General features: G+C 37.6%; 1 protein-coding gene across 3 annotated transcripts in view; it reads right to left on the reverse strand.

Moving 5' to 3' along the window:
* Positions 1 to 6567: 6567 nt before the first annotated feature.
* LOC146894222 (uncharacterized) overlaps positions 6568 to 18323 on the reverse strand; it is a 41121-nt gene continuing 29365 nt past the window's right edge. For 2 of the 3 annotated variants that reach the window (XM_085690718.2, XM_087907163.1), the window contains exons 2-4: positions 12758 to 12884; positions 12504 to 12564; positions 6568 to 11364 (exon numbers count right to left, since the gene is read on the reverse strand). In XM_085690718.2, the coding sequence (XP_085546844.2) occupies positions 9975 to 11364; positions 12504 to 12564; positions 12758 to 12884 (1578 nt within the window). In that variant the 3' untranslated portion in view covers positions 6568 to 9974. Of the gene's footprint in view, positions 11365 to 12503; positions 12565 to 12757; positions 12885 to 14748; positions 14810 to 18323 lie in introns of all 3 variants that reach the window. The other variant, XM_087907164.1, reaches the window with a different exon arrangement.

Genomic DNA, 18323 nt, shown 5'->3' on the forward strand with positions numbered 1-18323 from the left:
CCAACAAGGGAACCGGACCTGGTACCAGAAGATCCAACAGAGAGCATTTGAAGGAAGAAATGGGCAGACGCCAAGGCAGGAACTCCTCCAACAATCTAAAAAACAACATGAAAACACCAGATTCCAACGAACATACAATAGAAGGACTTGAACCTCTTAATTCAGAAGAAGTGGAAAAAAGTGCCATTATGAAAGCAATAGAGTCCCTTAAACAGGATATGAATAACTCCCTTAAAGAACTGGATGAGAAGTACAACAAAAAGATTAAAGAAATGAGTAAAGATATAGAGGAGAAGTATAACAAAAAGTTCAAAGAAATGAGTAAATCCATGAAAGATACACTGGGAAACCAAGAAAAAACAATCAAACAGGTAATGGAAACAGTTCAAGAATTGAAAACTGAAATGGAGGCAATGAATAAAACACAAAACGAGGTCCGGCTGGATATGGAAAATCTAGGTAAACGAACAGAGACTACTGAATCAAGCATAACCAATAGGAAACAAGAGATAGAAGGACAAATCTCAGAGTCTGAAGACACCATAGAGAAAATAAATGCTCTGACCAAAGAAAACAGAAAATCCAACAAATTCTCATCACAAAACATTCAGGAAATGTGGGACACAATAAAAAAAAGCAAATCTAAGAATAATAGGTGATGTGGGAGAATTGTCTGTATTCTGTCAATCATATTTTAATAAAACGCTGATTGGCCAGGCAGGCAGTATAGGCGGGAATACCAGACAGGAAGTAGAGGTGATGCAATGAGAACAGGAGAATTCTGGGAAGCAGAGAGGTTCCTCCGACACTCCTGCGCAGACCACCGTAGAGACAGCATGTAACCTGCCCAGCTGAAAAAGGTACGGAGCCATTATGGCTAACATAGATGAGAAAAATGGGTTAATATAAGTTATAAGAGTTAACAAGAAGCCTGACCTAATGAGCCAATCAGTTTATAATCTTATGGAGTCTTGTGTGTGATTTTTCCTTGAGACTCGCTGGCTTGTTGGGGTACTGGGCGGGACAGAAACCCCAACAAGCTGGCCCACATGTTACATATGGCGCCCAGACGTGGATAACTGAATCCACAGAAAGCCTGAAAAAGCTTGGGAAAGAATAGAGTAAAGCATGTTTTGTTGGTAGCAGCAATTTCTCGGGTCTGCTTTGCTTGCTAGAGGCAAGCAAGGCTCTCATCTAAGAGAGGCTTCCTGACCCAGCTTTAGCTGCAAAACCTTGCAGCTCATTAAGAGGTCCTGCCACAAAACACTTAAACGGTGTTGATGAAAAGTTGAATGCATGCTTTTCAGTTTTAAGCTGTAGCAGGAAAAAAGCTGTGCTGTTTTAAAATGTCGGCTTTCTGGGCTGTTCTGCCAAGGCAATCTCTGACTCTTTCAGGCAGGCAGTCCGACTGAGTGTGGTCTCTGAGCAGAATGCTGCAACTTGCTGGCAAGGACCTTGAAACGCCATAGAGTTGTGACAGTGAACACAGCTCTGGCTGGTACCTCAGCCACGAGGATCTAGCCATCAAAGCCATGGCTCTCCATATTGCTTAGTAAATTAAAGGCTTATGTAGTAAAAAAAAAAAAAGATATACCGTAAAGAGAGATTCAAAGAGAAAAAAACCTCTAAATGGTTTACAGTATGTTAAAAATATATGCAAGATAAAAGTTAAAGTTCTTAAAGTAAAAAGAAAGAGTAGTTGGGTGTGGTAGAACACACCTTTAATCCCAATGCCTGGGAGGCAGAGGTACATTGACCTCTGAGACTTTTAAGGGGCAGGGGTAGTTGACCTCTGTGACTTCAAGGTGTGGTAGCACATACCTTTAATCCCAATGCCTGGGAGGCAGAGACAGACAGATCTCTGAGTTCAAGGTGTGGTAGCACACACCCTTAATCCTAGCACTGGGGAAGCAAAGACACTTGGATCTCTGTGAGTTCAAGGTGTGGTAGCAAACACCTTTGAGCCCAGTACTGGGGAGACAGAGACAGAAGGATCTCTGTGAGTTCAAGGACAGCCTGGTCTACAGTGTTATTCCAGGACAAAGATATACAGAGAACCTGTCTCAAAAAGTAAAAGTAAAAATAAAAGAAATAGAGGTTAAAATAAAGTCGCATAAAGATGGAAAATACACAGAGAATCTTGATACTGTATGTTATTATGCTCTCTTTGAATTGTTTGATTGTTGAGGAAGGAGCAACAGCTGCTAAAAGACTTTTGTTTATAAATGCTGCTGAATTAATCCAATATAGATATTTTGAAAATACCTTAGCTTCAAAATTGAAGTCAAAAGGTATGCTACTTTGGAGAAGAGATTCTGCTTTTGTTTCCACAGAAAACGAGAGGCTCTGGATTTATTCAGAGTTAAGAAAAATCACCTTTGACCAAGGGAGGCCACCTGAAAAATCTCCAACAGGAACAGATGGCCTGGATGTCTAAATTCTACATCCAGAACATATTCAAGACTGCTGCCTGAGATGATCAAGACTCACAGGATACTCCAGTCAGGACTTGATTATAACTCTAAATTTTCTTTAGGTCCCCATAAGATCATCAGCGCCCCCAACCAGCAGGAAGTAGCCTGAAATACTACGCCCACATTCCCAACAAATGGACTATGGGTATTTTTCTTTGTTTAAAAAAAAAGAGGGAAATGATGTGGGAGAATTGTCTGTATTCTGTCAATCATATTTTAATAAAACGCTGATTGGCCAGGCAGGCAGTATAGGCGGGAATACCAGACAGGAAGTAGAGGTGATGCAATGAGAACAGGAGAATTCTGGGAAGCAGAGAGGTTCCTCCGACACTCCTGCGCAGACCACCGTAGAGACAGCATGTAACCTGCCCAGCTGAAAAAGGTACGGAACCATTATGGCTAACGTAGATGAGAATAATGGGTTAATATAAGTTATAAGAGTTAACAAGAAGCCTGACCTAATGAGCCAATCAGTTTATAATCTTATGGAGTCTTGTGTGTGATTTTTCCTTGGGACTTGCTGGCTTGTTGGGGTACTGGGCGGGACAGAAACCTCAACAAGCTGGCCCACATGTTACAAATAGGGGTAGAAGAAGGAGAAGAATTGCAGATCAAAGGTCCAGAAAATATATTCAACAAAATTATAGAAGAAAACTTCCCCAACCTAAAGAACGATATCCCTATGAAGGTTCAAGAAGCATACAGAACACTGAATAGGCTGGATCAAAAAAAATCCCCTCATCATATAATAATCAAAACACAAAACATTCAGATTAAAGAGAGAATATTAAGAGCAGCAAAGGAAAAAGATCAAGTAACTTATAAAGGTAACCTATCAGACTTACACCAGACTTCTCTATGGAAACCATGAAAGCCAGAAGGTCCTGGATAGAGGTACTGCAGAAACTAAGAGACCATGGATGCAAGCCCAGACTACTTTGCTCAGCCAAGCTATCGTTCACTATCAACGGAGAAAACAAAATATTCCAGGATAAAAACAAATTTAAGCAATACGTAGCTACAAATCCAGCCTTACAGAAAGTATTAGAAGGCAAATCACAACCCAAGGAATCCAACATTCCCAACACTGCCTACAATAACTCAGACATCTAGCGACCCTTCACAAGCACAACTCAAAGAAGGGAAAAACATATATTCCACTACCCAAAATAAATAAATAAATAAATAATAACCGGAGTCAAGCAGAGGGAGGGAGATCGTGAGTAAGGAAAGCAAAATAAGAGGGGGCCTTCATCTGACGATGGATGGAGATAGAGATGGAGACCCACATTGGAGCACTGGTAGTCAGGACCGTGAAGGGTGCATTCACCCACTGATTCAAGGGGACTGATCGAATGAGAGCTCACCAAGGCCAGCTGGACTGGGACTGAACGAGCATGTGATCAAACCGGACTCTCTGAATATGGTTGACATGGGGGCTGACTGAGCCCCCAAGTTCCAAATGATGACTGAGAAGCCATTGACAATGGCACTGGGTCTTGTTTCGTCTGCATGGACTGGCTTTTTGGGATCCTGACCTGTTTGGATGCTCACCTTCTTGGACCTGGAGGGACGGGAAGGAACTTGGATTTCCTACAGGGCAGGAAACCCTGACTGTTATTGGGAATGGTGAGGGAGGAGGAAAGGGAGTGGGGAGAGTGGGGGGAGCCGGAGGGTATTGGGAGAAGGGGAGGAAGTGGAAAGAGTGTGTTCGGATGCTTGAATAAACAAGTCTAAGGGAAAAAAAAAGCAGACAAGGTCACCGGACAAATGTTGGGAGCATGGGGGTGGGGTGGGGAGAAGGGAAAGGGAGAGAGAGAAGATAGAAGGAAAAGACTGGAGAGGAGAGAGCTTGGGGGAGTGGGAGGGTGGAGTTGGAGCAGGAGTAGATATAGGAGCATGGAAGAAGATATCTACTTTAAGGCAGCCATTTTAGGGTTGGCAAGAGACTTGCCTCTAAAGGGGATCCCAGGTGTCCATGTGGATGTACCCAGCTAGGTCCTTGGGCAACAGAGAAGAGGGTCCTGAACTGGCTTTGTCCCATAATCACACTAATGAATATCTCGAATATCATCATAAAACCTTAGTCCGGCAATGGATGGAGATAGAGATAGAGACCCACATCAGAGCACTGGAGTGAGCTCCCAAGTCCAGTTGAAGAGCAAAAGAAGGGAGAAGTTGAGCAAGGAAGTCAGGACCACAATGGGTTGGTCCACCCACTAAGATGGTGGGACTGATCTAATGGGAGCTCACCAAAATCCAGCTGGACTGGGACAGGCCAAGCATGTGATCAATCCGGTCTCTCTGAATGTTGCTGACAATGGGGGCTGACTGAGAAGCCATTAATAATGGCACCCTGACTTGTTTCCACTCCATGTACTGGTTTTTTGTGACCCTACTCTGGATGCACACCTTCCTAGGCCTGGTGGAGGGAGGAGGGCCTTGAACTTCCCACAGGGCAGGATACCCTGCCCTCTCTTAAAACTGGAGGGAAAGGAAGGAGGCTGAGTGGGGGAGTGGGAGGGAAATGGGGGGAGGAAAGTGAAAATTTTTGAATGGAAAAATAAATAAACAAAAAGCCTCCCCAAACAAATTGGCATGCCAACACGGGGCTGAAAACATCCACATAAACCTGAGAAAGCTTGGAAAGAATTCTGTAAGAACAGAGTTAAGCACATCTTCTTGGTAGGGAGCAATTTTTATATTTTTGGATGGGCTGTTTGCTAGCAGTATCCATGGTTTCTCAATAGGGGTTCCTGATCCACGCTGTCAGCATGATATCTGGCTATTTCAGGAGGACAAGCACTTCAATGAGGTTTGTGGGCAGCATGCTGCATGTTACTTGGCGGCAGCATGGTCCAAATGGTTACCAAATTTGAGGTGGTGAGCTTCTGGAAGTAACAGGGGCAGTGAATGAAACTCCACCATGTTGAACTGAGCAGAGCCAAAAGGAAAAGCAGCATTAGTCCTAGCCAAGCTGCATTGCAATTTAAGAAGTGGTCCTGGTCAGAAAAGGATTACAGATATGCCATAAAGACAGATTCGGATTTTTAAAATGCCTCTAAAAGGGTCAGTGTTGAATAAATGCTTGTAGATTCAGAAGAGGGAAGAAAAGGGGTATAGAGAGCTATAAAAACTAAATAGATTTTAAAGTAAAACAAAATCTTTAAATTGACAGTCAACTTGTACAAAAATATATACAGTAAGAAAAATTCTTTGAATTTTTGACTGTGATTGAACTAAGTACAGAGAGACATTTCATTGTACAGGCTGCTAAACTAACCATATGTATTTTAAAGGCATCTTCAAAATTTTGTTCTAAGTATCTGTTGCTTTGTAAAAGACGTTCTGCACTTGTTTCCACAGAAATTAGAAAGCTGTGGACTCCTTACCAGCAAATATCATTTGATGGGCCAAGAACTCCCAAAAGGTCAATTTGTACACCCCCAAAATTACTTCTCCCAACAAAAAGCAACAAACAGCTTGGAGAGATCTATGCACAAACTCTGAAATATTGCTTATAAATGTTTGTTTACATTTAAAGGGGAATATTATACAGAGATCAACATCTTGCATTGATATGGGTTTTGGTCTAGTGATAAACATTTTAGGTCTATTTTGTTATATGTATATTTCTGCTCTTCATTAAGGTATTATGTTTGTGCAGCTCATTTAAAATATAACACATAATTAAGAAATATAGGTTAATAGTCATCTGTAATAGTCAAGCTTGTAGTCATGTTATGTTTTCTAGATATACAAAGATATATTTCAGTTATATAGGTTTTCATTAAGGCTTTCAGAGGCCTTCAAAATATCACATTTAGAATGCTTAAGATCTTAGCCTTTTGATGTCAATGAGACACATCTGCTTCTGGAAGCACCAATCTAACTCAAGAGGATGATGAGCATCAAAGAGGTCTTTAAAAAGTTTTCTAGCCGTTTGGGCAAGAAACTGCTCTTGCCTGGAATACTTGAAAACCTGCTGTATAAACTGGACATGACCCATAGAAAAATGGCTACTAAACTTGCCTAAATGTGAGACGGTTAGGAAACAAGTCTGGGTGGCCAGGAAACAAACAAGCAGCCTCCCTCAACAGAGGACATAGATATTTATTGAAAAGGTTACAGCTCAATCCTTTTATACAAAGTTGTCAAAAATATGTCAGAGAAAATACAGACTCATTTACAAATATTGTTATCAAAACTAGATATCCAACAAACAGTAAGGCAATAAATCTTGATCTCTCATTTGATATAAAAATTATCTCAAAATGGATCTACTATATATTGGTGTAACAATTAAAATAATTGATAGAAAGAAAGTTAAACCCATTACACATATAACGGCAGTCTCATACCTCAGGCTCAGAGAACAATTCAGAAGAGTGTGTGGAAATACTGTAAGAACAATGAAACCAGTATGTCTTCTCTGAGAGTGTATCTTATAAATACGAAAGAACTACGATCATAAAAATTCAACAATATGGCTTCTTATGAACACCTGAATGATGACAAAAAAATAGCAATTGGGATGGTGGAGGTCTTGTAGAACCCTACCACTAGGTGAGGAGCTATCAGTAATTTTTACTGCCCAGAGTGAAAAAAGTAGTTTTTTTCTAGAGATGAACCCCATAATTTATTCTCCAGTGCCAAGTAGTGAGCAATAAAGTATACATATATGAGTCCATTAATGGCCTCAACAGGCATATTTACACACAGAGTTCAAAAAAAGGTATCGGTGATGAGTAGGACTGAATTGGGTAAAGAAAATGTGTCCATAACCTGTTTATACTTCTAAGATTGTGCAACACACATATTCATAGGTAATGTCAAGGAACACATAAATTAAATCTTGAGCTATTACAAAAGTATTAAAACATACCAATGCTCTTTCCTTTTGGTCCTAAGAAACTTATATATTCTTTGTAGAAAAATATACACATCCTCATTCAGGAAAAAGACACCTTGGGAACCTGACCCTTTCTGAGTCCTTAGAGAAATGTGTCAGTTCAGTAACTGTGCTCAGTTACCACAGATTTGCATGTCCTGTCTTGAGGTCTTCTCCACTGATTGATCATACCCTTAAAGGAGTCATTTGTCATCAGGACACAGCATGGCTAAATGTGTTCCCAACCATGAGGTTGGTATTGTGCTGGCTCCCAGATAAGGAATGACATCTGTGGGTATTTGCTTATCTATGGTCAGTGTTGTTGAGCTTGTAAAATAATGAGTAGGTTAGGAATGTTAGTGATTTGTAAGTATTTGTTTTCTATTTTTAATACCAGGTGTCTGTCACATGGGATGTGAAGACAAAACAGACTCCATCTTTTCTCTTTGTATTTCTGGGAGAAAAGATGATGAAAACTTGATGAACTAGTGAGGAAACTGAGTGTTTATTAGCTTGGTATCAGCTGAAGCAAGAGAAAGCTCCCATGTACCACTTGGGAGATAAAGTCCCTTCATGGATGAGTGGCAGTGGATCTGGTACAGAGTATTCTTGTGGGTTCCCTCACATACTATCTTGTACAGCTGGCCACACTTATGTTCATTTCAGGGTTCACTGGTTAGCCCCACATTGTGGTACTATATGTCAGTGACCATCCCACATTGGGCATCATATATCGGGAATTGACCTAAACAAAAACACCTCTTACCAAGGTACAGGCATGGGGATTTAGATAAATTAGCAAAAAATATAGAGATAAATATTAATGAAAAAGAAGCCATAAAAAATACTGGGAGAGAATTCCAATGAATATTGAAATTGTCCATGTTTAATTTTCCATATACTACTATATCAAAATATAAAAGCAAGGAGAACATTTAAAAAAAAAGATTTCTTTAACACGATACAAAGGACAACTTAAAAATTCAATTGCTTTAACACTTAGAGGCATCAAGTCATCAGCATTATGCTGTTTAGGTACCAAAGCCACTCTAGACCAAGTATCCCAAAGGCAACCACTTGGCAGGTAACCTCATATTACAAAAAAAAAAAAAAAAAAAGTATATTTAGATATCCTGAATATCTGTTAGGATAAAAACAGGCTCTAATTTTGGGCCTTCAGAAGCAGTTGAGAGGGAGCCTTCATGTGTCTGTGGCAATTTGATATAGAATTACATCAAAACAGGGTATGAGTAAACTATTAAATTCTCTATAAGTGAAATGAACACATGGTAATCCACAGAGTATATGTTCTCCAGTTTGTACTGTGACTTGATAATGAATTACATCAAGACAGAGTATGAATAATTAAGGAGTTCTCAGTGTGTGAATACATGCTAATCCTCAGATTACGTGCTCTCCAGTATTTGTTCATTTATTCTTTTATAGACTTTTTGACAGGCAAAGGGTTGACCACAATGAGTACATTCATTGGGTTTCAGCCAAAACAGGTTCTTTAATGTATTCAAAATTTATTGTGACATAAAAGGGTGTAACACACTAAATATATTCATAGAATTTCTCTCCAGTATGTGTTCTTTTATGCCTTCGAAGACCATTGAGATATGCAAATGATTTACCAGACTGATTACATTCATGGGTTTCTCTAAGGTATGTGTTCTTTTATGCATTTCAAGATGACTGTGACATGCAAAGCTTTACATTATTGATTACATACACAGGGTTTGTCTCCAGTAAGAGTATTTTTATGCATTTGATAACTACTACATGCAAACCTTTACGTCACTGATTTTCTCTCCAGTGTGTATAAGGAGATTGTTGTAGCATGTAAAGACTTTACCACACTGAGTACATTCATAGGGTTTCTGTCAAGTATGTGGTCTTTTGTGCATCAGAAGGTGCACCATTACATTCAAAGCTTTACCATCTAATTACATTCATAGGATTTCTCTCTAGTATGTCTTCTTCTATGCATTTGAAAATGACAGTGACATGAAAAGGCATTACAACACTGAATACATTCATAGTGATTTTCTCAAGTATGTGTTATCTTATGCCTTTGAAGAACGTTGCAATACCCAAAGGCTTTATTACATTGATCGCATTTATAGGGTTTCTCTCCAGTATGTGTCCTTTTATGCCTTTGAAGACAACTGAGATGCAAAATCTTTACTAAATTGATTTCATTCATAGGGTTTCTCTCCATTATGCGTTCTTTTGGTTTTGAAAATGACTGTGACGTACAAAAGACTTTACCACAATAATTACATTCAAGGGATTTTTCTCAAGGATGTGTTTTGTGCCTTTGAATATCAACATGACATGCAAAAACTTTACCATACTGATGACATTTATAGGGTTTCTCTTCTGTAAGTGTTCATTTATGCATTTCAAGATGATTATTACATGCAAAGGCTCTACCACACTGATTACACATACAGGGTCTCTCTCCAGTATAGGTTCTTCATGTATTCAGAGATTATTGTTATATACAAAGGATTTACTACACTGAGTACATTCATAGGATTTTTCTACAGTTGGTGTTCTTTTATGAATGAGAAGACAATCCTGACTTATAAAGGTTTTACCAACTAATTACATTCATAGGGTATCTCTCCAGTATGTGTTTTTTTATGCCTTTTAAGAACACTGCGATACGTAAAGGCTTTATCACACTGAGTACATTTATAGGGTTTCTCTCCAGTATGTGTTATTTTATGAATGTGAAGATGACTCTGACTTGCAAAGCATTTACCACACTGATTACATTCATAAGGTTTCTCTCCAGTATGTGTTCTTTTATGCATTTGAAGATGACTGTGACATGTAAAGGCTTTATCACATTGATTACATTCATAGGGTTTCTCTCCAGTATGCATTCTTTTGTGTATTCGGAGACTACTGTAATATACAAAGGCTTTACCACATTGATTACATTCATAGGGTTTCTCTCCAGTATGGGTTCTTTTATGTATTTCAAGATTACTGTGACGGGCGAAGGCTTTACCACACTGATTACATTCATAGGGCTTCTCTCCAGTATGGGTTCTTATATGTCTATGGAGAGTACTGATACCCGAAAAGGTTTTGCCACACTGAGTACATTCATATGGTTTTTCTCCAGTATGTGTTCTTTTATGAAGTTGAAGATGACTGTGACATGCAAAGGCTTTACCACACTGATCACATTCATAAGGTTTCTCTCCAGTATGTGTTCTTTCATGAATTTGAAGACTATTATAACATACAAAGGCTTTACCACATTGATTACATTCATAGGGTTTCTCTCCAGTATGAATTCTTTTATGTATTTCAAGATTTCGGTGACTGGCAAATGCTTTACCACACTGATTGCATTCATAGGGTTTCTCTCCAGTATGGGTTCTTATATGGGTATGAAAAGTACTGATATATGCAAAGGCTTTACCACACTGAGTACATTCATAAGGTTTTTCTCCAGTATGTGTTCTTTTATGCATGTGAAGATGACTGTGCCTTGCAAAGGTTTTACCACACTGATCACATTCATAGGGTTTCTCTCCAGTATGCATTCTTTTATGTATTCGGAGACTATTGTAACATACAAAGACCTTACCACACTGAGTACATTCGTAGGGTTTCTCTCCAGTATGTATTCTTTTATGTATTTCAAGATTACTATTACGGGAAAAGGCTTTACCACACTGATTACATTCATAGGGTTTCTCTCCAGTATGGGTTCTTATATGTCTATGAAGAGTACTCATACATGCAAACGCTTTACCACACTGAGTACATTCATAAGGTTTTTCTCCAGTATGAGTTCTTTTATGCATTTGAAGATGACTGTGACGTGCAAAGGTTTTACCGCACTGAGTACATTCATAGGACTTCTCTCCAGTATGTGTTCTTTTCTGCCTTTGAAGATGACTGTCGCATGCAACGGCTTTAATATTTTGAGAATATTCATAAGATTTCCCTCCAGTTTGACTTCTTTCATGCCTACAAGGAAATGGCACATGAAAAAGTGTTATCACATTCAAAACCTGCTGAATCTTTGTAACTATATCAAATAATTTTTAAATTTGTTTCAAATTTAAAGAGGTATTAGATATTAAGGTTTATCACTGTGTTTATATTCATGCTGTTTTCATTTACTAGGGATATTTTACAGCTTTGAAGATACCATTGATGGTAAGATCCTTTATTATATGAGCCACATTTAGAGAATTATTTTTGTATATAAAATTTTTCACATATTTGGAGAGAACTGGAAAAGCTCAGATATCTAATATCCTATTGTATTTATCAATTTTCCTATACTGTTAGAGAGACTGTATTTGCTAAGTAAACTAGGACAAACAGAAGTATTACTTATTTCTAGTACTCATGGGAATTTTCTGCAATGTGCATTTTTTGATTGTATTGATGTTGAAAGATAATATCAAATTAATACTTGAATGATAATTAACAAGCATTCTCAGCATGGGGACTGCTACATATCTTCTAATTATTCTGAGAGAGAAGTATGTTATGTCTTTCCATATCTCTATGATCATTAAGGCTTGTATCTAGAGTGAAATATAATATACCTAGTAGAGGAAAAATATCAAATAAAAGGATTACAATTAATTTCACAGAGATTGATCCTCTCTCCTCATAGACTTGTGGTACAGGGATTAAGGTTTCTCCATAACTGCCCCTTCATTCTTGACTCTAATTGTACCCTTAATAAACTTAGCACAATCACATCAAGTATATAAGTCACACAAGCTTCAACATGGACAATTTGCATGTTAGAAAGTCTTGGAGACATACTTATCACCACTTCAATGTTTATAATTTTTGTAATATGAGGGGTAAGGAAGAAATTGATTGACAATTTTACAGCACAGATCTCATGATGCTATGACTCAAATAGTGATATCTGTTAAGACACTGTCTCCTTAGTTTCTTTCTTAAAAGTGTGGCTTTCAAATGCAATTCATCCAGCTGAAACTGACGTACATGGTTTTGTGATAATATAATTATCATTGATGCACTCACATAAAGTGTCATTATTTATTATATTGTTTTTAAAACTTCCATTACACACTGTTTCTACAAAGGAAAATTTATATTAGCTTGCACATGAAAATTACCTTTCATATCTTCTAGACCATGGAGAATGCTTTTCAATATTATGGTCTTCCCAACTGTATCCTAAAATATAGTACCAGAAAATATATGTAATATTGAAAGTGATGCAAAATTTTAATTGCTATCTTCTCTGAACCTTAGAACCATGCCTTATTTATTTACCCCATTCCTCTTCTTTCTTGATCAAATTGGATAACACAAAAAAGAATGAACTGTTGTCCCCTTATTTGAAACATAAAAGAAAATTCAGTCTTACCTATAATAGTGAGGTTCCTGTAGGTCTCCAGCATAACATCTTCATAGAGATTCTTCTGGGAAGGATGCAGCAAAGTCCATTCTTCCAAAGTGAAATCAATATGCACATCATCATAGGTCACTGCATTCTAAAATTTTCAGAGCATATGTATAATGAAAGCATGATAATGGCAATATTGTAAATGTTTAATTCTTCGACAGTATATTTACATAACTCTGGGTCTTCCCCACAATTATTCCATATCATAGACATTATGATTTAGTTGCCAAGTATCATTTGAAGGAAACTAAATAAGTGGTTCACCACTATCATTTTTAGTCCTTGAATGGGATATCACCTGTAAGAGGAATGCCTATAAACAAACATAGAGAGACAAGCAAATAGATCAGCAGTACAGAGGTCATATAGGAAAAAATTGTATGGACAATTAATTAGGGCCTACAAAAACAAAGAACAAAATGGGTAAACTGCGTACATTGGATCATGCCTCTAATTCCAGGACTCAGAAAGCAGAGACCACGAAATTGAATGCCAGACAAGTCTATTCAATCATGTCTAGGACAGTCAGAATTACATACTAAGAACCTGTTATCTATGTATAAATCATCAAAAAAAAAAACACCAACAAACAAACAAACGAAAAAATTATAGAAAAAAACAGAGGTGTTAGGTGACGTTCCTATAAAGCATTCACTGCAGTTTTGTATTCATCTTCCAAAAAACTGAAGTGTGTCAATTTAAACTCTAACATTAATAAAACTTTACTAAAAGGCACTGTATATGTAAAAAGTTACACATTGAGACATGAAAACATTAGCAATTTAAATGTTATCACAAGTAATCAACATAGGACAGGAGAGAAAGCTCAAAATAAGGCGAAGAAGCTGGCTTGCATATAGGTAGGCTCAATTGCTGGTACTTTTTATTTTCAAGACAGGGTTTCTCTGTACCTTTTAGGTGCCTGTCCTGGAACTAGCTCTTGTAGACCAGGCTGGCCTTGAACTCACAGAGATCCTCCTGCCTTTGCCTCCCGAGTGCTGGGATTAAAGACATGCACCACCACCACCCGGCCAATTGTCAGTATTTACCAGGGGATCACAACTATTCATTAGTCCAAGCTCAGGATTTCTGTGATCATGTTTTGATCACTGTGAAGACCAGGTGGTGTATATATATGCATACAAGAAAATGCTCATAAACAATAAAAATATTACAAAACAAAAATTACAGGCAGGAAGGTGATGCACCTGCAGTCAAATGAAATCAGAAGGCTAAGGTATTATTAATGTCATAAATACATGCCATTTCAGGAAACAAAATGATACCTTCTTCCAAATTTTTATATTCAAGATAAGGGGGAATCACAATATAATAGCATATGTTTGACAGAGACAAAACCATCAATCAATAATATAAAAGCAAAAGAAAGGAATGTTAGCCCACCTTTAGTCACAGAACTTGGGATACAGAGTCAGAGGATCTCTGAGATTGAGGCCAGACTGGTGTACAGAACTATTTTCAGGACAGCTAGGGCTACATGGACAAATATTGTCTCCAAACACTTACAAACAAGAAGATTCAAACAGCGGTTACTAAACTGCCTTATCACAGACTATCATTAATTTATACTGAATTTTATGTAACATTACCATTATGGTGGTAAAGGCAACACAGCACAAGAAGGAAGCTTACTGATTAGTATCAAACATAACACAGTACACAAAGAACAGGAAAAAGGGTGAGGCAATAGAGACTCACATCACATTCCCAATGAGGAATTCATTCGGAAAGTCTCCTCCTACTAATGATTTCAAAAGCAATCAGCAGAAAGTCACTAAGGAATGATATAAGCTCAAATGCATCTTCCTATTTGGGGAGGTTTTTAATTTAATCATCAACATTTTGACCCAAGTCATTAAAGGCTCATGGTCATCCATGAAGAATGTGCTTTAGTCACTTCAATGATCTTTATAGTTAGCAAAATCCCTTACAATGTTTAAATGTCCAAAGTCTTTTGTGACACTGAAGATAATCGCTTGAGAGTGACATCTTCTAAAATCAAAAAAAAAAAAAAAACGTGTTACATCTTTCTAACATACAATAGCACAGAATACTATCCACATTCCAAAAGAGAAAAATGGAAACATACTGAGGAAGATTGGACTAAGGCAAGACTGAAGCACCACAGGACAAACATCAAATCCTGAAGCTCTATCTCAGATGAATGCAACTTCAATTTCAAAGGACTGAGATAGCCCTTTCCCTGTAACTTCTCATACATCTCTCTCTTTGATTACCTTCAATCCCTGTAGATTGCTTGCTCTTCATGAAAGATGTCTCATTGCTTAGGTATCTCAACATCATTTGGTCTCAAAACACAACCCAGGCAGGCTATTGCAAAATTTACAATTTTCATATGTGTTATATTTACTTTTGCTGTAGATAATTTCTTTCAATTGGAGTAGGTGGGCCTTTTGTCTATGTGTTACTTTCATTGGTTAAATAAAGAAGTTGCCTTGGCCTTTTGATAGGCCAGCCCTTAGATGGGTGGAGTAGACAGAACAAAATGCTGGGACAAAGAAAGCAGAGTCAGGAAGATGTCATGGCTCTTCTCTTCGAGACGGACACTGGTTAAACTCATGCCGGTAAGCCACAGTCAAGTGGTGGTGGTACAGATTAATAGAAATGGGTTAAAAGAATATGTAAGAGTTAGCCAATAAGAGGTTAGAACTAATGAGCCAGACAGTGTTTAAAAGAATACAGTTTCCATGTAATTATCTCAGGTAAAGCTAGCCGGGTGGTGAGAAGTGGCCCGCCACTCCTTTTACAACAATATGATGTAAAGATCTGTTGCATTTTTTAACTCTGTGAAGCTATGATGCTTTGCTGTCTTAAGCACCTGATTTTGCTAACAAAGAGATTAACAGCCAATAGGTTATCAGGAAAAGATATGAGGGTCTGGAAGGCTTAGAGACTAAAAGTGAGGAGAAACCTGGGAGAAAAACAAGAAAAAGATAGGACACCAGGGGCCAGCCATCCAGCTATACAAAGAGCTACAGAATAAGAAGTAAAGAAAGGTATAGAGAAGAGAAAAAGATTAAAAAGCTAGACATAAAAGGTAGATGGAATAACTTATTAAGAAAAATGGCTAGAAACAAGAGAAGTAAGGCTAGAGATTTGTAAATAATAATAAAGCTCTGTGATTTATTTGGAAGCTGGGTGTCTTGTTCCCCGAAAGACCAAAATCAACTGAATACTTTTAGGTGTCCAATGTGGGGCTCAAAATTCATGGCTCCTTTAAGAGTTTCTGCATTACAGAAGTCTTTGAGCAGTTGGTACATAAAATTTCTAACCAAAAAATAAATAAATAAATAAATAAATAAATAAATAAATAAATAAATAATAAAGGTTACAGCAGAACAAAAATCAGATCCCCAGTGATATGAAGGTAGAATATAATTTCTGAAACACAATTTCCACCTGGCTGCAAGATTAGTGCTTGGTTTTCATGAGCAGAGAAGCAGGAGCCTGCAGTCAAAGTTAACAGGGGAAGTGAATGATGCATAGCAGTTTAAAGGCTTTTGTTTCCCCCCCAAAATAGCTAAATGATATTCAGTTAAACAGGTTCAGGTAGAGAAAAAAACCTGTAAAAAAGTTTCCAAAGTAATTTACAATTTGCATAGGCTTAAGAAAGAAAATAGCTATAGGAATTTATAGAAAGAAATAGATTTAGAAAACAGTAAAATCTTTAAAAAGACAGTAACACTAATAGAAACTTTAAAAAGCATGTAAAGATGTGAAGTATCCAGGGAGTCAGGATTCTGAATAATATCGCATTGATTTTGAACTTTTTGATGACTGATGGGCATGGGGCAGCTGGTGGAAGACATGGGATTATAAACAGCACTGCAAAACTGAACCAATTCAGGTACTTTGTGCTATCTTTTTGTTCCTATGGTTTTTTAATGAGCTTTACATTTTTCCCCACTACACTCCCTCCCCCCCCCTTCTTCTACCTTCTCCTTTGACCCCCCACACTGCTGATTTACTCAGAAATCAAGTCTTTTTCACCATTCTATATAGAACCATGTATGTCTTTCTTAGGGTCTTCTGTTGTCTAGTTGCTCTAGTATTGTAGCTTCTAGGCTGGATTCTCTTTACTTTATGACTAAAAGACACTTATGACTGAGTACATACTATATTTGTCTTTTTAGGTCTGAGCTACCTCACACAATATGTTTTTTTTCTAGATACATCAATTGCCTACAAATTTCAAGATGTCACTATTTTTTACCTTTGTGTAGTACTCCATTGTATAAATCTAAGACATTTTCTCTATCCATTCTTTAGTTGAGGGGCATCTAGGTTTGTTCTTGGAGGCATTTAGTTGGTTGCCAGATGCTCAGCACCAAAATAAACACCAAGAAGTGATATTATTTGCAACACTGACCAATAGCTTAAGAATTTTTAGCTCACTCATCTCTTAAATTAACCCATTTTTATTATTTTATATTTTACCATGAGGCTCCTGGCCTACCAGCAAAGTTGTGGCTGGTGGCTTGCATCTTTCTTCTCTGGTCGCTCCATGGTGTCTTTCTGACTCAACTTTCTTTCTCATAGCATTTAGCTTAGTTTTCCTACCTAGCTAATATTTTGTTAAGCCACTGGCCAAAATAGCTTCTTTATTCATTAAGTAATAAAAGCAACACATATATAAAAGGACTTCCCACACCATAGGTTGCTTTCAGGTTATGGCTATTACAAATAATGCTGCTGTGAACATAGTTGAGCACATGTTTTTGTGGTATGATTGAATATCATTATGGTATATACCCAACAGCAATATTGCTGAAACTTGGGGTAAATTGTTTCCTAGTTTTCTGAGAAATCACCATACTGATTTCCAAAGCAGCTGTACAAGCTTAGTAGACCACCAATGGAGGAGTGTAGCCCTTACCCCATATACTCTACAGAATAAGCTGTCATCAGTGTTTTTGTTCTTGGCCATTCAGACAGCTGTAAGATCGAATCTCAAAGCTGTTTTGATTTGCATTTCTCTGATAGCTAAGCATGCTCAGCATTTCTTATGTGTCTCTCAGCCCTTTGCAATTCATCTGCTGAGAGCTTTCTGTTTAGGTCTGTACCCCAATTTGTTAATTAATTTATTCTTTTATTGTCAAGTAACCTTAACTTTAAGATATACTTAAAATGTATCTCATAAATGGAAATAAAAAATATTTTTGAGAATAGGTTTTGTTTCCAGAGCAGACTAAATGCTGTGGATTTCTTAAGAAATGACATTGATCAGGTTTGATAAGGGAAGACCTCCAAAATCTTAACAAGTGATCACTATCAGCAAAGATTATAGCTGTTCTTCCCAGGACTTCGACATTATCTCAAATATTTTCATGGAACCCTAAGGATGTCTTCACCCATATTTAGCAGAAAGCAATATAAAGAACATGACACCCACATTTCCAACAGATGGGATATGGTAGGCTTTTGGTTATTCGGTGGACCATAGGCACTTGTTATCATTTAGGGGAAAATAGTATTTGGATAATCA

The sequence above is a fragment of the Myodes glareolus genome, chromosome 6, assembly GCF_982192425.1.
Source record: "Myodes glareolus chromosome 6, mMyoGla1.1, whole genome shotgun sequence".
NCBI classification, from domain to species: Eukaryota; Metazoa; Chordata; class Mammalia; order Rodentia; family Cricetidae; genus Myodes; species Myodes glareolus.